The sequence below is a fragment of the Eschrichtius robustus genome, chromosome 7 (genome assembly GCF_028021215.1).
Source record: "Eschrichtius robustus isolate mEscRob2 chromosome 7, mEscRob2.pri, whole genome shotgun sequence".
NCBI lineage: Eukaryota > Metazoa > Chordata > Mammalia > Artiodactyla > Eschrichtiidae > Eschrichtius > Eschrichtius robustus.
The window spans coordinates 105,358,853-105,379,562 of NC_090830.1; the positions used below are offsets into that span (position 1 = coordinate 105,358,853).

The 20,710-nt window shown below is 44.3% G+C and overlaps 1 protein-coding gene across 2 annotated transcripts in view; it reads right to left on the reverse strand.

The window, feature by feature from the left end:
- Window positions 1–1,194: 1,194 nt before the first annotated feature.
- MYOF (myoferlin) overlaps window positions 1,195–20,710 on the reverse strand; it is a 157,475-nt gene continuing 137,959 nt past the window's right edge. For both annotated transcript variants that reach the window (XM_068548215.1, XM_068548214.1), the window contains 11 exons: window positions 20,495–20,665; window positions 19,622–19,770; window positions 16,889–17,028; window positions 14,702–14,790; window positions 14,517–14,612; window positions 9,957–10,098; window positions 7,534–7,633; window positions 5,415–5,605; window positions 3,198–3,307; window positions 2,682–2,829; window positions 1,195–1,764 (listed from right to left, as the gene is read on the reverse strand). In XM_068548215.1, the coding sequence (XP_068404316.1) occupies window positions 1,726–1,764; window positions 2,682–2,829; window positions 3,198–3,307; window positions 5,415–5,605; window positions 7,534–7,633; window positions 9,957–10,098; window positions 14,517–14,612; window positions 14,702–14,790; window positions 16,889–17,028; window positions 19,622–19,770; window positions 20,495–20,665 (1,375 nt within the window). In that variant the 3' untranslated portion in view covers window positions 1,195–1,725. The remainder of the gene's footprint in view (window positions 1,765–2,681; window positions 2,830–3,197; window positions 3,308–5,414; window positions 5,606–7,533; window positions 7,634–9,956; window positions 10,099–14,516; window positions 14,613–14,701; window positions 14,791–16,888; window positions 17,029–19,621; window positions 19,771–20,494; window positions 20,666–20,710) is intronic.

Here is a 20,710-nt window from a genome sequence, read left to right on the forward strand (position 1 = left end):
TCATTCTTTTTTATGGCTGAGTAGTATTCCGTTGTAAATATGTACCACATCTTCTTTATCCGTTCATCTGTCGATGGACATTTAGGTTGTTTCCATGTCTTGGCTATTGTGAATAGTGCTGCTATGAACATAGGGGTGCATGTATCTTTTTCAATTAGAGTTTTGTCTGAATATATGCCCAGGAGTGGGATGGCTGGATTGTATGGTAATTCTATTTTTAGTTTTCTGAGGAACCTCCATACTGTTTTCCACAGTGGCTGCACCAACTTACATTCCCACCAACAGTGCAGGAGGGTTCCCTTTTCCCCACACCCTCTCCAGCGTTTGTTATTTGTAGACTTTTTAATGATGGCCATTCTGACTGGTGTGAGTTGGTACCTCATTGTAGTTTTGATTTGCATTTCTCAAATAATTAGCGAAGTTAAGCATCTTTTCATGTGCCTATTGGCCATTTGTATTTCTTCTTTGGAGAAATGTCTATGTAGGTCTTCTGCCCATTTTTGGATTGGGTTGGGTTTTTTGTTGTTGTTGTTGAGTTGTATGAGCTGTTTGTATATTTTGGAAATTAAGCCCTTGTCGATCACATCATTTGCAAATATTTTCTCCCATTGTGTGGGCTGTCTTTTCGTTTTGTTTATGGTTTCCTTTGCTGTGCAAAAGCTTTTAAGTTTGATTAGGTCCCATTTGCTTATGTTTGTTTTTATTTCTATTGCCTTGGGAGACTGACCTAAGAAAACATTGGTACGATTTAAGTCAGAGAATGTTTTGCCTGTGTTCTCTTCTAGAAGTTTTACAGTGTTGTGTCTTATGTTTAAATCTTTAAGCCATTTTGAGTTTATTTTTGTGTATGGTGAGAGGGTGTGTTCTAACTTCATTGATTTACATGCAGTATGCCTCAATTTCTTCAAGGGCAAAATGGGATTAATGTTACCTACTACCTTTATAGGATTACCTTGAGGACTACATTAGTTAATAGGTATAAAGCATTTAAAACAATGATGTGCATGGAGTAAGTACTTTAAATAAGTGTCAATTTCTTATATTAGCCTCAGTTTGGCCCACTGGCCAAGCTTTGGCAGTACACTGATAAGGGGTTTACAGCCAAGTGGTATGCCCTGGCATTCCATCCACTGAGACCCAGACTAGAAATTGCCTCCTTCCCAGCTTGGCCCACAGCTACAACAAACAGGTATGTGTCAGAGGCAGAATGTTTTTATTTGGGTTCATCACAGAGGATGAATAGTCTCATGACATTTATCCATACAAAATATAACAATGGTTGCAGGCATAAATAAAAATTCCTCCACCTATTCTAACTACTTGATAATGCACAGTCCTTTTTTGTTAACTATAGATAAAGAAGTATATGAAGTCGAGATGCAGAAATTTTCAAATTTGACTTCAGCAATTTCCAAAAATTGAATTTTATAGAACTAGGACACAGGAAAAAAAAGATGATTTTTAAATGGAACCAGCCACCTTGAAAAATATTCTGAAAAAACATGGTTAAAACTTTTAATACTTCAAAAGATAAAAATGTTGCTTGTTGGCCTGACCTGGACTTAGAGCCTCTGGGAAGTGATGGGCCTCGGTGAAGTAGTGTAACATGCCCCTGGAATATAGTCTCAGACACAAACAAAATCACTCTCGGTTTTGATCTGTAAACAGAGACAGACAGGATTCCCTCATTGCTGGATGACTCTGGAAAAGAAGCCCTTGCTTCCATTATGCATTTGGCCTCACAATCTTCATTGACAAATAGTTCTGAAAAGGAAACAGAAAGAGGGCCATGTATATATATCTTAGGGATTCTCAATCTTGGTACTATTGACCTTTAGGAGCAGATGATTCTTGTTGGAGACTGTCCTGTGCATTGCAGGATGTTTAGCAGCATCCTTGGCCTCTACCCACTAGATTCCAGTAGGACCGCCAGTCAAAAATGGGAGTCAAACGGGAGGTTTGTCAGTGTGCCTAGAAGTGCCTGCATTCCTCCATTCGAGGAATTTGTTGAGCTAAGAAGTATATGAAGTCGAGATGCAGAAATTTTCAAATTCGATTTCAGCAATGAAGGCACACCGACAAACCTCCCATTTATGACTGTGGAGATTAAGGGAGATTTGAGGGGGAGGTTATGTAATGCGGGCCTTAAAGAATGAGGGAGGTTTTAATAGACAAAACATGGGCAAAGGAACAGCCTTGGCAAAGGCATCCTGGCAGGTAAGGGCAATACTGGTCTGGAGAGGCCAGCTCTCTAGTTTGGGTGGAGTTCAAGGTTTGTGTAGGCCTATAATGAGCCCAGGATCTGTGAAATGTCAGCAGTTAGGATGCAGGATGGTTTGGAACAAGAAAGTCTGAAGGCAGGAAGATCCGTCAGAAATGCTGGCTATGGTTTAAGACACACATTCATAAAGGCCTAAGGGATTGCTCCTAGAATTCCTGAGACCAGAGTTTTGTTTTTTTTTTTTTTTTTTCAGGCCACGAAGTTCTGCCTGTAATTCATGAAACTGTGAGAATGTAATCCTGATCACAGTACTCTAAATTTTCCAAAGGTTGACGGCTTGTAACACCACAACTGCTAACGTAGGTCATTTTACCCGATGGCAAAAAGGGCAAGTACCAAGTGAGATGACCAACCATAATTCACACCCAAAGAGGCAAGACGAGAGGCCAGGGACTCATACCGGGAGGGAGTAGAGGAGCACGGCCACGAAGAGCAGCAGGATTAGCAGCAACAGCAGGCCGATGATGACCCACTTAAACCGCCGCCACACGATGAACCTCACAGTCTTGCACGGGTTGGTGAACCAGAGGAAGGAAGTTTCCGGTCGGCTGCATTGCAAAGAAATGGTTTTACCTACCCGACTCAGGAGGGACAGATATTTTATACCTCCGAGCATAATAGTTTAAAGAATGATTAACAACATTTTATAAAGTCAAGAAAAGATATTATTCCCCTTAGTTGGCTGAGAGAGCCTTTAACCTTTTAGGGCTTTCTAAGATGCCGAAGACACACTGGACTTCGGTTTCACGGGAAGGAGAACGGTTAAAGTGGAGCCAGATTGCCAACGTCTCCCTCCCCCAGCTCCCCTGTTCAGCACAAAAATGAAGACAACAGCTAATCCATTGCATTAAGGCAATTGGAAGGGGGGCTTTCAGACTGCAGGTGTTTGGGGATCAGAACAAAGAGGGTCTCTCACTTTGGTGGGTCCAGCTTGGGGTTCATGTTGGGTTCATCCCGTCCCTTCCCGGCTGGCCTCTCGTCGGCCTCCTTCTCATTGAGGACTTCCAGCGTCATCTCCAGTTTCCCCTTCAGTAAAGCAGAACAGGTTAAACACATGACATCACGTTTCACAAATATTTTCACTTCGACCCGAGGAGTATTCCCCGAGCAATGATTTTTATTCTTGTAAAAAAACAATCCTTAGATTGCCTTAAATTTTCCTCAAGAGATTTCATCACATTTCCTCTTCCATGTGTTTCTGAACCGACCCCTTGGTGGGAAACTGAGAGGACAAATTGCTTTCCCTCCTCCCTGCTTTTCAGTCTCTGGATCCCCATCATTCTAACTTTCTCACATCTGTCTCCTTGCCTGCTCACATACCTCCCTTTGTAACTAACTTTACTTGGACCCAGAATAACCCAAATACTGCTGATAACAATAGCTAACATTTTTTTTTTAATTTATTTATTTTTGGCTGCATTGGGTCTTCATTGCTGCGCGCAGGCTTTCTCTAGTTGCGGTGAGCGGGGGCTACTCTTCGTTGCAGTGCGCGGGCTTCTCATTGCGGTGGCCTCTCTTGTTGCAGAGCTCGGAGTCTAGGCGCGCGGGCTTCAGTAGTTGTAGCACGTGGGCTCAGTAGTTGTGGCGCACGGGCTTAGTTGCTCCGCGGCCTGTGGGATCTTCCTGGACCAGGGCTCGAACCCGTGTCCCCTGCATTTGCAGGCGGATTCTCAACCACTGCACCCCCAGGGAAGTCCCACAATAGCTAACATTGACTGATCATTAAGTGTGGGCTCCAAGAGAGCCTTCGTGCTCCCCTCGGTACCCCCACTGCGTGGAGCAGTGCTGGCACTTAGTGGGCACTCGATGTACACTAGCTGAAGAAATGCATGAGTGAGTGAATGAACGAATGCTGCCTCCCTGTTCACAGGTTCCTGACTGGTTCACTGGGCACTGCGTAAGCCTTCTATGGGGATAATCTCGTGTAATGCTCAGGGCAGCCCTATAAATCAGGTACTGCTGTGATCCTCGTGTGCACATGAGTACACGGAGGCTGCGAGAGGTCTAGAAACTTGTCCACTCTTATAGCCAGGCTCGACTAAGGTTGTAACAGACTTTCAAGAACCCTGGCACCCACAAGGTCACCAACAATTTGAGAGCTTCTGACCCTGACGCTCATTTAGGCGATGGAGCACAGATGCCTCCTCTGTCGACGAGTCAAAGGTGGGTGTCCGACTATGGCAAGGTGGTCCTTCTTTCCAAGCCTGTTCTTTGAATCTATAAAATGTAGGTAATGGCTGCTTCATGGGGTTATCAGCAGAACTAAATGAGGTTATGTACAAACTACCCTCTAGTGGCAGGAAGCTTATAAGTGGTTTCCTGCACCAGGGGCAGAGGAAGTGATGGACTGCAAAGGGCACAAAAGAACTTTTGGGGTAATGGGAATGTTCTGGATCTTGATTATGGTGGTGGTTTCATGAGCATATACATCTGTCAAAACTCATCAAATTGTGCACCTTAATTGTACTTTAAGTGGGTGCAGTTTATTTTAAGTAAATTATACCTTAAAGTTGTTTTAAAAAACAAGATTATGAATATAAGGCATTTAGTATACTGTCTGGTTTATAATAAGTGGTGTAAAATATTAATTATTATTAATAATACATAATGAATTAGGTAGTCTTTTGTGACAGGGCACGGTAACCCGCACTTTTGCTTCTACATCAAAATTATCTTCAGTTTTCCAAATGTGCTTGTAACTTATGGCCTTCATGTTCAATGGATGTCAACACTCCCTGTTTCCTCCATCTTTAAAAAAAAAAAAAATTTTTTTTTTTTTTTTTTAAAGATGAGGACAGCTCAAATTTTAAGTTTCTTTTTCTGTACTGAATTGTACTGGAAGCTCAACATAAATTAGCATTCCTGGTGGAGGAGAGTCCTAAAGAAATACAGCGCAACCACTTGCATTCCCAGTTTTTTTGACAATTCCAATCCCTCTATCTTCCACTCAACCCCAAACATATGCTAACAGCATCTGCCACCTTCTCCTATAATCCCAGGTACAAACCGTTCCCAAAACTTAAAGTACCACCAATTTAACCTCCCTTATCTTATCCAGAGCAAAGCTACTCATAAAGGGCCAAACCTAAAGGAGAAAAGGAATAAACGACCCTCAACCAGGAAATATACATACAGCCATCACACGGGAGCCATCTTTATCTGCGTAGCACGGCCACCATCCTTTCATGGACTTCTGTTCGAAGAGAGAGGCGGTTTTCACTTTAAGGGGGTTCACGGCTTTGAGGTCAGGAATCATGTCCAAACTGCATTTCTCTGGTGATTTTGCTGGAATGATGCTGCGATGCAAATCGAGTTCCAGGAAACCTAGCCAAGGAAACATTAAACCCAAATAAATTTCAAGTGGATCAGCCGTTGTTCACAAGTGAACAGAATGTACTTGTCAGAAGAGAGGTAGACCATGACTCTGAACAGGTGACAGGTGAGTTAGAGAAACGGACCCTGGTAGGCAGTTAAAATTCTTTCCAGACAGAATGGAAAGTGGCAGAAGAAGTATCTGTCCACTGCTCTGCATCTCACAGAGAACAACCCATTTAATTTCTCAGAGATAGGAGCATAAAAAGAGTTCTTCTGCAAACTCAAAATAATTAAACACCTCCAGACAAAATTTCCACTGAACTTGGACTTGGAATTTGCTCATATTGGTTCTAAACTTCCCCTAACATAGTCATTTGGCGTTGGGTAAAGAAAACTGGTACTTGGAACATGGGAAGCTCCATCGAACAGTCAAGTTCAAGTTTCTCCTAGTGTAACCTGAAAAACAAGAGCTTGAGAAGGAACATTGAATTCTCAACAGAAAGTTCTCCCCAGGAACTAGGAAGCCCAGCTCAGGGTGCCTGGAGAAGCACAACTTTTCTTCCGTGATGTGAGGCATTAACTCTTTTGTAGTTAATAACTGTCTTTAACTGACTGTCTTTGGGGCTTGGGAACTCCCAGGAAACCTCTCCTTCAGAAAAAGGTATGTGTGTGTTGGGTCATGTCTATGGACTAGGGGACAAGAGGTGGTCTTCAACAGTGGCAGCAGAGAGTAACAGGGAGGTTGTGGCAGATTCTCTATAAATTTTTAGGCTCAGAAACTGCCCTTCATCTTACAATGCATCCATAGCCCACAAGCCTTTCTGGAACTTATGCCTGCTTTTATTTTGTCTCTCCTTTTGGTGATAACTGCAACCATTTGCCCACTAGCCATTTAGAAATAAAGTCATTCTCTTTATTTGTTATCAGACTATTTCGTTTAAATTCCAAGGGAAAACCCTCTACTATTCTTTACGCTTTCTAAGTTAGCACACTACTGTGGACAGGGAATGTTGCCTGCCATGCCAGTAAACAAAGAATGTTGCCCATCATCCCAGTTCTACAAGGATCAGGACTGAGGCTGTGGGACTTCCCTGGTGGCACAGTGGTTAAGAATCCACCTGCCAATGCAGGGGACACGGGTTTGAGCCCTGGTCCGGGAAGATCCCACACGCCGCGGAGCAGCTAAGCCCGTGCGCCACAACTACTGAGCCTGCCCTCTAGAGCCCGCGAGCCACAACTACTGAAGCCTGCGAGCCACAACTACTGAAGCCCGTGTGCCTAGAGCCTGTGCTCCGCAACAAGAGAAGCCACGGCAACGAGAAGCCCGCGCGCAGCAACAAAGACCCAACGCAGCCAAAAATAAATAAATTAAAAAAAAAAAAAAAAAAGAGGAAGAGGAAGAAACAGAGCAGGCCAATGAGACACCCAAGGCCTGGGAGAGAGAAAATAAGAACACTGTGCTTTGGGGGGACCAGGGTGTGTGCCAGAAAATGGAGGGCCGGAGCAGGGTGTTTAACAAGGGCCTTTTACCCCAGAGAAGGGTGGGGCATCAGGGGACTGCAGTGACCGCTGAGAGCAGCGTGCAGGAGGAGGGAGCCAATTCTGAGGTGCTGAGAGTAGGGAGAGAGAGAGAGGTTTGGAAGTGGAGGCAAGGCTTGTGGCATCCCTGAAAACAAAATCTGTGTCTTCCTAGCAAGACAGGAGCTGGTGCAAGGGCCCTGGGAGTGGCCGGGGCCCGCAGCGCCAGTCACTGTGCCCACTTCTCAGAGGACCTGGGCAGCAGACGGGCAGGCCACCCCGCTCCGGGGACATCCAGGCAGCGGGTGGGACCCCACCCCACAGTACTGGAGAGTTAAATAATTGATTCCAAGTTTTAATTGCTTTTACTAATTTCAAGCACAATTTCTCAGAGAAAAGTATCCAAAGGTAAGCCTTACCCAAGTAGTCATCCAGAGAAAACTTGTCATTATCCCATATCTGAATGATCAGTTTGGGTGGGACCCGAAATTCAGTTTGGTCCATACTCCAGAAATGCTCCTAAAATGCCAACAGGGACAGACAAACCAAGATGACACTGATTACTGGATTCTTAACACCCTCCCCTTGGGCCTCTTGAAAACCCAGCATCAAGGCATAGGGCCTCTTCTCTCCTTTGCATTCCCACCCGAAACCCCGCCCTTGGGCCTACCCCTCTACCCCAGGTGGATGAGGCAGTCGGGCTCCCCAGGAAATCTCAAGACTACCAGCTGGGTGACAAAAAGGTTGTCCCAGGCAATTCCCAACCAGAAGGTTTCCTGCCATGTTCCTATCAGTGTGACTTCCTGCTGCCCCTCCTGCGGTTTGGACAGTGATGATGTCTCCTGGCCTAAAGACTGTAGCCTGCCTAGATGATCCTCCCAAAGCTAAGCCGTCCCAGGCCAGACCGAAATATCCCCTGCGGAGGAGTTACTTCTGCTCAGCGACCTCGCCAACCCGCCAAGGATGTCCGAGCACACTCATTTCACACGGGGGTGAGGAGATGGGGGCCCACGTTTCACTCTTTTGTTAGTGCAGATTTAAAATGTCCTGGCTTTTGAAAAATACTGCTGCGTTTTATATACCGTGGTCAACCATGACCCTCAGATCCCTCAGCCTAGAGTTAGGTGGGGAGAGGGTGTGTCCTGCAGGTTCTCACCTGTTGTCACTGCTTCTGCCCAGACAGAATTAGCCCAGGATAATAATGACGTCCCCACAGCCTGCTTACACCTAAGTTCCTCTGGCCCCAAAAGAAAGGGAAATCCCCCAGTGCTTCATGAATTTGAAGGAAGGTTGTTGGATTGCTTCTCGTTTTTCAGATGACATTCCGGGAATGGTCCCTTTTGCAGGGCTCAGAGGCCCTGGCTCTGAGGGGCTGAGAAGCCCACTCTGCTGCTGTCTGACCCCACTCGGCTGTCCTGTGTGGGGTCATGCTCCAAGGACTACTCAGGATGCTGAGAGGTCCAGCTCTAGATGTGAGTAAATAGGAAAGGTAACTTTACCTAAAGGCCTACCTGACCCCAGATCCCTTGCCTTCCCCCCGGTCTGTCTCATTATCTGAAAGTGTGCATGGTTCAACATCAGGATGAGCCTATATGTCTCTAGAAAGGTCCCTTTGAAGGCATTCATCTCACCTGGACAGAAAAAGTGCTCACTAGAGCATCAGCACTGAGTAGGGCCAGCAGGGGGTAGGGCCTGGCCAGATGGGACGAGAGGCAGGTATATTCTGATCGGGTGTAGGGTGAGGAGGTGACCGGGCAGAGCTAGGAAAAGTTTATAGAATATGGCAGGAGGGGGTGGGGAAGGGAGAAATGGGACAAGGGCCTATAAAAGACATCTGTTGTTATTACCTACCCAGGTTTTAGGCTTCCCTTTTTGGATGAAAGCACCAGATTTTCCTTAGAGATGCCCTTCCCCCAGTCCATGCAATCTGGGGAGAAGTGACTTTATCCCTAACTCCACAGTCTCGCCAATCAGAGCGCTGCATCCCTGGGCAACACTGGTTTGGAGATGGACACATGGCCTCAAACAGGCAGACGCTGGGGCCCAGTTCCAAAACTCTGGTTGGTGCCTTTGGGGATTCATCCCCCTGTCTCTGCTGAGGTTGCTGAGAGGGCAGGATACGAGCTGGGGCTGCTGGCAGCCACCTTGCACTCACCAGGGAGTGAGGCCCATGGAAGAAGGCAGGGCAGAGGGGCGGAGAAGGTGAGAGCAGTTTCTAAAGACATCAGTTCAACCCAGGCTCCAGGCGTTCCTTAAGCCAGCCAACTCTGGACTTTTTAGTAATGTGAACCAGTAGATCATTTCTTTTGGTTTAAGCCAGTTTGAGTTGAGTTCTGTAACTGAGAGTCTTATAAATTAAGACCAGGAGGGCCATGAACCCTCACGGAAGTGCTCCCGAAGGAAGGCAGGCAGATGCTTAAGTTTAATAAGGAAGGTAAGAGGGATATTTCACCTACATTAATATTTTGCCTCTGGTGAATTAGTGCAACAGTTCTGCTTATCAGGGGAAGAAATCAGTCTCCCTGTGACATAAACATATACTTAGGTTGTTGTATGTATTGACACAAGACCCCCAGTTACCAGATCCTTCCCCCTGCTGCCAACATGTTAGTGGAAGCAAAGTTGTACTCCTTATACTTCTGTTATAACTACACAAATAACTGCCATAGCTGTGTGACCCTGGGCAAGTATCTACCCCACTGGGGTCTCAAAGTCCCCATCTGTACCAAGAGGAGCTGGACCCATGATCTCCAAGACTCTGAGCAGCCCCAACCTTTTCTGAGCATCTGCATTAAGGAAGACCCATGACATCCACTCCCCACTGGCATATTTCAGAACTCACTTTTTTAGCAACGAGACAGAGCTGTTCAGCTGGAAGGTAGTCAAAAGGGAAGACAAATCTCCAGTTAAAATTCCCTTCACCATCCAAGGACCTGTAGTGGACATCTGTTTTCTGTTTGTTTTCTTCATTGCCAGGAATCCAGCTGAAAAGCAGAAGCAAACAGACTTAGCTTCATGTGATTGACAAGTAATCTAGCCGCAAAATTGCGCAGTGATTAGGAGAGAGTGAAGGGCAGGAGAATTAATGCACTTTTCTTGGGCAGGTTCCAGTTATCTATAGAGCTGGGGGGTGATTTATGAAGGGGAGGCACTCTGTTGCATCCAACACACATGGTAGCCAAATAAAATATAATTCCTCTAAAACCAAAGAAGGAAACCCTTTAGACTTCAGTTAACAGGGATAAGGTGAAATTTTCTGGAAAATATCAACAATTTCGCTTCTATTTTGGGACTGGTGAAGCTTGTTGGCTATGTTTTTAGTCTCCCTAACTATAACTCATCAGTGTCTGTCATCACTGCTGATAGGCTCAATGAATATGGGTCAGTTCAAAATTTTAGCATTTTCTTTTCCAGATTTTACTTAAGCAAACAAAACAGGCACGACTCAAGTAATCTTACCACTTTATTTTTTAATTATTCTTAAATTTACTATGATCACATTAGTGAGACTAGCAAGGGAGATGTAAGCTGCTATATCCATACTTATATCTATGAAAATTCATTTCCATCAACAACTGGACATCTTAACTTTTGACATTTGGAAAGTTCCCTTTGGCCTGTGCCTGGCACACAGCAGACCGGTTGGAGGGAGGAATGAATGAACGAACATGTCTGGGAGGAAGTGTTATCACATCTGCCAGCTATGGGGAAGACTCCTGGTTTGGAACCAGAGGAACACGAGATTTTAGACTGGAAAAGTAGTGGAATGCATGGATCTCAACACCCACTACCCATTAGAATCATTGGAATCAACTGGGGAGCTTTTAAAAATATTGATGTTGGGGCTTCCCTGGTGGTGCAATGGTTAAGAATCCGCCTGCCAATGCAGGGGACACGGGTTCGAGCTCTGGTCCGGGAAGATGCCACATGCCGCAGAGCAACTAAGCCCGTGCGCCACAACTACCGAAGCCCGTGTGCCTAGAGCCCGTGTTCCGCAATGAGAGAAGCCACCACAATGAGAAGCCCGCACGCCACAACTAAAGAAAGCCCACACGCAGCAGCGAAGACCCAGTGCAGCCAAAAATAAATAAATAAATAAATATTTTTAAAAAATATATATGTTGATGCCTGGATTCCCCAAATAAAGACTGTCAGTAGGAGGCAGGCCTGGCTGTGAACTTGCTCTGCCATTAACCCTCTGAGCTTCATTCTGCCATCTGTAAAATGAGGTTAATGATATGTGCTCCCTTCACATGGTCAACCTGAGGACAGAATGAGAAGAGCCAGAGTGGGAAGGGGAAATCCTTAACTCATGTTAAGGATCAACTACTATGAACCAGGTATGTAGAATGCCTTATTTTATCCTTTCCAACTGTATAACTAGCTCCATCTCACAGATGAGGAAGCTGAGATTCAGAGGGGATGTACATCTCATACATCCAGTAATGGACAGAAGTAAGTATAACTCCCAGGTCTGTCTGACTCCAAAGTCCAGGACTATTACTCTGCTTCAAAGGACCATGGAGACTAGAAAGTCACGAGCTAATATTAGGTCCTATTATTAGTAGTGGTATTGATAGCAATCAACTATACTAGTTTTACTTTTTCTAGTCAATTGACTAATGAGGTAAGCTGAGTTGAAAGATTCCTTTTGACAATTAACTTTTAAGCTTTTGAACTAACTCACTGAAGAGAGTCCACACTCTTTGGCTGTGACCTTGGTAGCTTCAGCTTCTAACCCCTCCCTAAACAGCACCGGCATCCTCCCCTAGACTGCCCACCCACTGTAGCTCTTCCCTCTTTTTCATGAATCTTTTCACATTTTAATTTGAAAACAAGTTAAACAACTACTCTAAGTGTATGCATTTGTGTACTTGTATGTATAACTTTGTATGTAATACCCATATGCTTGTAGTGCTAAGCATGTTATTTGTGCATTATTCATATTTTCACATACAGTAATTAGATTTCCATTCCAAATATGACATGGTACTTTAGCTCTTGCTTTATTCTTTGATTACTGGAGTTATCTCTCAGTCCAGTATTACTTGGGTTTGTTTCCCTGATTGGAAAAAAAATGCTTATGATAGTCAAATAAATTTGCATATATATAATTAGCTGGAATTAGTTTTCCCTGGGGAATGGTAATAAGATCCTGAAATGAGAAAGAATAATGAAGAACTTGATGAAACATTCCCTGTTTATAGTGAACCTAAATGACAGTAATTACGTCTTTAACAAAGGTTTGATTGAAGGCCACTTGGGATCATAAGTGAAACTTTGTTCTCACTTTATGAATATATTAAATTTCAACAAGTCTTATCTTTTACATATCAAGGAACCAAACTCAGTCCATGTGGAATAGTAATAATAATAGTGTGATGGTTAATTTTATGTGTCAACCTGACTGGCCGTGGGGTGCCCAGGTTAAACATTATTTCTGGGTGTGTCTATGAGAATGTTTCTGGATGAGACTAGAACTTGAATTGATGGACTCAGTAGATGGAGTTCCCCAATGTGGGTGGCATTAGCCATTCTATTGAGGGCCTGGAACAGAACAAAAGGCAGAGGGAGGAGGAATTCACCCCCTTTTTCTGCCTCATTGATTGATTGAACCAGGACATCTCATGTCGTCTCCTCCTGACCTCAGACTGGGATTTACACCATTGGCTCCCCTGGTTCTCAGGCCTTCGAACTCAGGCTGAATGATACCCCCAGCTTTCCTGGGTCTCCAGCCTGCAGATGGCCAATCGTGGGACTTCTTAGCCTCCATTATCATGTGAGCCAATTCCTCATAATCTCTCTCTCTTTCTACACGTACACACATCCTACTTGTTCTGTTTCCTGGAGAACCCTGACTAATGCACATAGTGTTTACTATCTGCCAGGCACTATCTTAAATGCTTTGAGTAACTCAATCTTCTGAATATTCCAGAGTGGTGGATACTATCATTATCTCCCATTTACAGATGAGGATCAGTGAGCTTACTAACTTGTCCAGCTAGTAGGGAAAGTACCGGATTTCAACCCAGGTAGCTTGATTCCAGAGTCTGACTTCTTAATCACTGGGTTCTGTACTCACTATCAACATATAACACAACGCGTGCCACAACTAAGGAGCCCGGCTGCCACAACTAAGACCCGGCGCAACCAAATAAATAAATAAATATTAAAAAATATATATATATATATATAACACGAAACTGACATCAACATGAATTATTTGGAATTGAGCTATGCAAGTAACAGAATAATGAACACCTATGACACTCTGCACATTGGATGCAGGCACTCAGTAAATGTTGGTGGAATGAATGATTTTTTAAAATTATGCTAATGGGGGTGGTGGGATGAATTGGGAGATTGGGATTGACATTAGTTATCTGTTTTATACATATTAGTGTATATAAGAACCTGCTGTATTAAAAAACGTAATCATGATTAAAGTAAATCAAGGACAAGCAAGGAAACAGATTGAAAACCTAAACAACAGTTTGGGAGAAGATCTATAAAATCTTCTATATGAATCCAACAATTTAATGGGGAGAAATAATAAATCTGACAACAATTGTAGCAGCTAATTACAAAAAGTTGTCTTGACTAATGGTATCCTTTAATAAAGAAATTGGAAGAGCAAACAACCAGATGTGTATGAATTTAATAAAAACTTTGTGGAATAAAAAAGAGAAGCACAACTAATTTACTGGCTCAATTTTTGGAAAGTGCATTCTCTTTTTAGAAAAAAAGCATTAAATGACAAGTATAATTTTATCTGCAGACTGATCAAGATAGGAAACAAATACTTTTTCAGGATTTTATAATAATTTAACGTTTTGGTGCCAAAGGCATATCTTTACCGAGTTCTGTTTCAATATTATGCTCTTGGTTTTGATCAAGGGTTAACACAAGAAATAAAGCATAATAAGGTTTTGTGGTTAAAAAAAAATTATGCTAATGTTTCCTCTTTTTCATGAACATTAACTTCTGGTAATAAAATATATTAAAAAAAAGAAACTTTGGAAGCTCTACTTCTGTTTCTAAGGCTAGTTACTCAAGGTATTAAAAAAGAGTAAAAATGAACTGCATGACTAAAAAGTCTCTTAACAAATCTGCTTAATAAACTGAACAAAACCCACTTTCTTAGAAAAGAAACACTTATTAGTTCTTATAGGCATCAGATGCCTCTGTTCATAAACAACATGCATACAGGTTTCTCTTTTCTTTCTGTTCTCTCTCCCTTTGTCTCCCTAGAGCTTCCTGAGCAGATTGCATTAATGAAATATAATAGCTTCAAATAATCAGGGATCCTATAGTGGACACTTTCAATAATGAACACTCATGAAAGAGAGAGTCTGCTTTGTTCACCGAGTATGGCATGCTCTTGCATGCCAGTCTTTCTTACCCTTTAACGTAGATGTCGCTCATTTCCTCTCCTGTGATGCTTTTCTCATCCAGGATAACGTCCTTGGTGTTCCAGATGATCACACGCAGGTAGTATCTGAAAGGAGCACATTTTGAAGGTGCTTTTTTTTTCTGGTCCTGAACCAAGACCCCAGTAAGATACAGCAGGGTCTCAAGATTACTTACTTCTTGGCTTTCCGGGGTGTGATATTGAAAGGAGGGCCTGGTGGCCCCAAACTCCTGGGGAAAACATCCACCCACATCTGAAGTTTTCCCTAAGCCGTTCAAAAACGAAAAGAGAAATGAAGTTATATTATGGGTGGTAGAGACTATAATTTTCTTTCATACGTCTTAGGTGAAACGAGTTCTTCAGGCCTCTTATTAGTCCATATGGAAGGCAAAAAAAAAATGGAGTAAAAGAACAAACCGAGATGAATCTTATACCTTTAGTGTCACTTAGGCCATCCGCCCCCCATTCTCTCCCAGGAGTCTCTGATGGCTGCATGTACCGACCTGTATCCGTCTGAGTGTTCCCTGGTTAATAAAATGAGGGGCTTCCCAATGCTAACACAACCCCCAACACACACACAACAAACAAACACACACACACACACACCCTCTTACAATGACTAAAAGTTGGGCCCTTCACTCTCAGAACAGTTTTCCCGCTGTCACTCTATCCATCTTCACATTGCCTACTTGATTATCAGTCCCAGTTTTGTGACACCCAAGGGTTTCTCCACTTACCTTAAAAGAGAAAATAAAAATAATTTAAAAGTGTATTTAATTTTGTAAAAGAAAAACTTACAGCATGGCACTTTTGAAGGAGAGACTCAAACAATGACAAGAACATTACTGTTCCCCCCAAATTGAGGACTCCCTGCATTGGCTTGCTAGTGTCTGCCGTCTGAGAGGGAGCTTGCAGGAAGGGGGAGAGTGAGAGCTTGGACTGACACCTGTGGCGCCATCTTGTTGAGGCCCCACTCAAGTCTTTGATGGCTACAGACCAGGCCCATATATCTGACTGGAGTATTCTTCCAGACAGGCTAGGAATGCCATTAACACACTGTATCAACGATACAAACCAATTTAAATTCCCCAAACTGTTTTTGGATGTTCTGTAGACTCTGCCTTCATGACAAAAACAGACTGGTCTTTAAGAAGGTTGCCAAGGAAACCACTAGGCTGGTTTCCTAACGCACTGTGATCAAAATGAATTAGCTGAAGCTCTTGAAAAGGGATATATTTTACTGTGATCCTGACTCTCTTCCCACTAATCTCCAGGGCTCAAGGGTCTATTATACATCAAGCACACCGCAGAAATTAGGCATCCAGGTGTCTCCTAAGACCTAGCCAGAGTCTGTCCAATGCAGTAGGCAGAGGTGATGGAAGTATTGGTAGCCCAGGGAGCAATCTTCCTCGCTTTGTAATGTCTTAAGGCTTTATTCAATTGAGGAGTAGGAGGGGAGAGAGAAGGAGAAATGGGCTCTTTATGGGGAAAGAAGGATAATTAGAGACGGAAGAAATCAAAATATGGAACAAAATAAGAGTGAGTGACAAAATCATCTAGTAAGCCCAGGCTATCTGTGGTCACTTAAGAGACCACGGTTCAGCTATCAGTGTCAACAATATGTGCATCCATTAGATAAATATTTCTTAAAGCGTGACTTCCTAACCATCTGCATCAGAACCTCTCCAGATACTTGTTACAAATTCAGATTCCCTGCCCCACCCCAGACTTACTGAATCTGAATCTCTGCAGGCATGGCCTGGAAATCTTCATTCTAACAAGCTTCTACATGGACTGTTTTGTCATTTTCCATGTCTCTCCTTGCTTCTCTGGGAGCTGCTCCTCAGCTTCTGGGAATTGACCTTCCCCCATCACTATCAGCGTGGTCCCTGTGATGAGCCATCCTGTGTACTGTATCCCTGTCCTCCTGGCTAGAGCTGAGTGGTCCAGTGTTGGATAAATGGGCCAAGTTGGGGCAACCAATCCTTTCCACGTGTGGAAGTAGATGGGGCTACATTATAACATAAAAAACTCAGAAACGGTCCACGATATTCTGCCACATGGGAAGGTGATCACAGGAAGGAAAAGTGCAGGGTAAAGTAGACTCAGAAACAGACAAGAGACAGGGAGAGATCCTGGTCCAAGGTTGTTCTGAGTCACTGTCACTCTCCTGTCTGGATTTAGTGAGTTACCTGAAAATTCTTACAATAAATTCCCCTTGGGGATGAAGCTAACCTGAGTTTCATTTCTATTTCGTGTATATCTAACAGTATCCAAAAAAGATAAAAGAGGCAAGTCTGTGTCAGCTATCACCACTGCCTTTGGAGTGTGGGTGAGGGGTTCACAGTTAGAGAGCCCTTTACCTGGGAGATGTTAGGCTGAAAGGTGCTATGCAAAGTCCTAGTTTCCACGTGTTCAGGGACCAGCCCCTGAGTCCTAAGGATGTGAAGGGCAAGGCGCTCCTCAGGGGCCCCGAGGTGTTGGTGCAGGATTTTGTTGGCCTCTGCAATAAAGAAGGACAGTGAAACAGGGATGGGCATCCGGGAACGGTTCAGCCAGATCACCTTGAGGGATTTGCAGTACTTCACCCCAGACTCTGCAAAAATGGTCAGGCAGTGCCAGTGTGCAAACCAGCTTGTGAAAGAGTTGTTGATAGAAATACCTCCTGTCTGGGCTTCCCTGGTGGCGCAGTGGTTAAGAATCCGCCTGCCAATGCAGGGGACATGGGTTCAAGCCCTGGTCCGGGAAGACCCCACATGCCGTGGAGCAACTAAGCCCGTGCACCACAACTACTGAGCCTACGCTCCAGAGCCCGTGAGCCACTACTGAGCCCACGTGCCACGACTACTGAAGCCTGGGCGCCTAAAGCCCGTGCTCCGCAACAAGAGAAGCCACCGCAATGAGAAGCCCGCGCACCGCAAGGAAGAGTAGCCCCCGCTCGCAGCAACTAGAGAAAGCCTGCACACAGCATCGAAGACCCAACAGGGCCAAAAATTAATTAGTTAATTAATTAAAATTAAAAAAAAAAAAAAAAAAGCTCCTGACCAAGAGCCCTGCCCCAACCAGGCTCATTTCTGACTTGTGGGCTGCCAAGAGTAAAGAGACCAGAACGCTCCAGAATGTGTGAGAGCAGCCCCTATTTATGTTGGTGTCAGGGGCTCACTCCATCTCCCAGACTCCCTTGCAGTTAGGTGTGGCCATGCAAACAAGGTAGGCTAGACTATAACGTAGGTGGAAGTGACGTGTGTGCCACTTCAAGACCTAGCCCATAAAACCCTCTCATGTAGGATCCTCTGTGTGCACTTTCTCTTCTGGATGCAGAAGAAAACAGTGACCTTAGACATCTGAGCTGAAGAAGGGCAGAGCTATAAGATGGAAGAGACTAGTCCATGAAGCATTGTTTGGAAGAGGGCCACCCACCTGTAGGAGTACCTGTTTTGAATTTATGAGAAATAAACTTCTATTGTGTTAAGCCACTGAAATTTGTAAGTTTAACTATTACAGTAGCTAGCTAGCATCACTGTGGCATTTAAAAAACATAGTCCCCAAATTCTCTGTCACTCCTCCCATTGGGAGGTGGGGTCTATGTCCTCTCCCTTTGAATCTGCAGACCTATTTGACCACTAAAGAAAGGATGCTGTGTGACTTCCGGGGCTAACCATGAAAGGCCACGCTGGTCTTCTTGGGGTCCTTGCTCTGGCGGAAGCCGCCAGCCGTGTAAGGAGTCTGGGTGCCCAGAGATCACCCTATGGGAAAGGCCTGGGTAGGTGCTCTGGTCATCAGTTCCACGTAAGCTCCCATCCAAGAGCCAGCAGCAAATGCCAGCCATGTGCATGAGCCATCCTGGACATCCAGCTCAGTCGAGCCTTTGGATGACTGCAGCCCTGGCCAACATCTGACAGCAGTCAACTGCGTGAGCAACTCAAGTGAGAACTGCCCAGGTGAGCCCTTGCTGAACAGCTAACCCACAAAACTATAAGCAAAACAAAATGGTTGTTATATGGGAAAAGAATCTAAAAAAGAGTAGATATATGTATAACTGATTCACTTTGCTGTACAGCAGAAACTAACACAACACTGTAAATCAACTATGCTCCAATAAAAATTAAAAAAAAAATAATATGGTTGTTTTCAGCGGCTAACTTTTGGGGTGATTTGTTATGTGACAAAAGTAACTGGAACAATCCTGACTGATACAGCTTTTTGGGGGTGCTGTTTAATTGTTGGGGGTAATCTTCTCCGTGGGGCCATGTTGCTTGCCAGTTTATTCCCAGTCCCTTTTGCAAGTTCTCATGTTAACAGCAGCATCGACATTTGTTAAACATCTTATCATCCCTGATTTTGACCAAGTCCTCTTAAGAGAGAAAGACAAATATAGTTTCTTACAATGTCAAGAAAAAACAGTTGAGGATCAGGAAGCACTTTCACTCCCGTGTGTCCTTGCTCAGCTTTCTCTGGATATCCCATGTGCCCTCAAAGCCAGCCCACTGCCAGCCCCTCCAGGAAGCCCTCCTCCCTACGAAACACTGAATCGTGCCACAGCTCTTATGCTCTATTAAGCTTATTTCAGTCTCTGTCATAATGCAGTTAGCTGTTGATGTGTCAGGACAGATTGCATTATAAATTACTGCTTAGGAAAGAGCAAGACCCCGAGCTCGGATGTGAGCCAGATGTGAACTTAGCAGATTCTTCAAACCAGCCCCCAGCCTCCCTGAGCCTTCTCAGAGAAGGGCTGGGAGAATGATGGAATAAAATTGGAAGAGAAATTCTTCCACTACCATCTGAGCACTTTTGAGCTAATTATGCATTACATGGAAATAAGTTAATTATTAGAACTTTGTGTTCAAAGCTCAAATGGCTATGACCTAAAAAGATCAAGTGAAACATAAGACAGACAAGAAAACGTGTCCACTTTGACACCTGACATAACAGCAAAACTCTACTATAATGGGGCTTTTGTTAGACGGTCATGTGTACGGAATTCCCTATGGTATTAGGGAACTGCTCTGTCCACCCCCCTCCCCAATGCAAACCAGGCAGCATAAATGGGTTGCTGTACCTTGTAACCAGCTTGCCATCCATGGCAATGTGCTTACCAAATTCATCTAGGCTGTAGTCTTGTCCTCCATATCTGATTCTACTTCCGTCTTCAGAAAGGACAGGTGGTGGGAAGCCTTTGAATCTGGCTACATTTTGAAGCAACTGTGTTGGTTTCAATTGATCTCGCCAGGTGTTTACTCCAGAACTGTGAATTAGATCCCACACCCAGAGTTACCGCAGGGCACACAAGTTCTTCTTGGATTCATACACACACATACTTATAGGTGCTCTCATGTTAACGGGGGAGCAGGGAATGTGCTCTACACGTTGGCTTTTGCCTAGAAATCTATTTAGGATTTAGAGACCTAAAATCCACAATCATTTTGGCCTCAGCCAATTGGTACTCGCCCCCACCCCTCAGTTTCCTCCTCTGTAAAAAATGAGTTTGACTGAGATTGCTGTAATCACAATAGGTAAACTTATAAATTAGAAATCACAAGCTATATCTCATTCAATACTACAGAAAGGCACTGTTTAGCACTCAGGGAAAGAGGGACATCACAGAATTGATCAGTTTGGAGGGAGGGGCAGGGAATTCCTGCCATCAAACGTTGCCAGCTCTTGGTCCCGGGCATCAAGGAGGGAAGGGGCTCAAAGAATGGGAGAGTGGAGACTGCTTCTCCAGTGGCTGCTACCTGCGCCATCCCCACAGAGCACTGCACTGCTCCAGGGGCCAGCGTTGTACACAGACGCCAATGGGAATGGGCAATGCTATGGTCCTGATTCTCTCTAAGATGATTCTATTATCAACAACGGTATCTACCCAACTCAAAGGAGCAGGGGCTCAGTTAAGACAGGCCCTGAGGTGGAGCGCCAGAGCTTCCCCAGGTATTAATATTAGATGGAGCAAACTGTCAACACACACTTACACACAGTACTGCTCAGGAATGCCGCAGTGGGACCCAAACCGGGAAAGGAATCGGTTTTCCAGGTCAATAATCGTTTCTCCTACTTTTTCATCACGGGTAAAGGTGTCGTAATCATAGACAGAAATTTTCAGGTCTTTTTCCTGAGGTAAGTAGCAGCTCAGTTCATACATTCTGAATAAACAAATGCAAGGTTAGAATCGCCATGATCCCACCCGG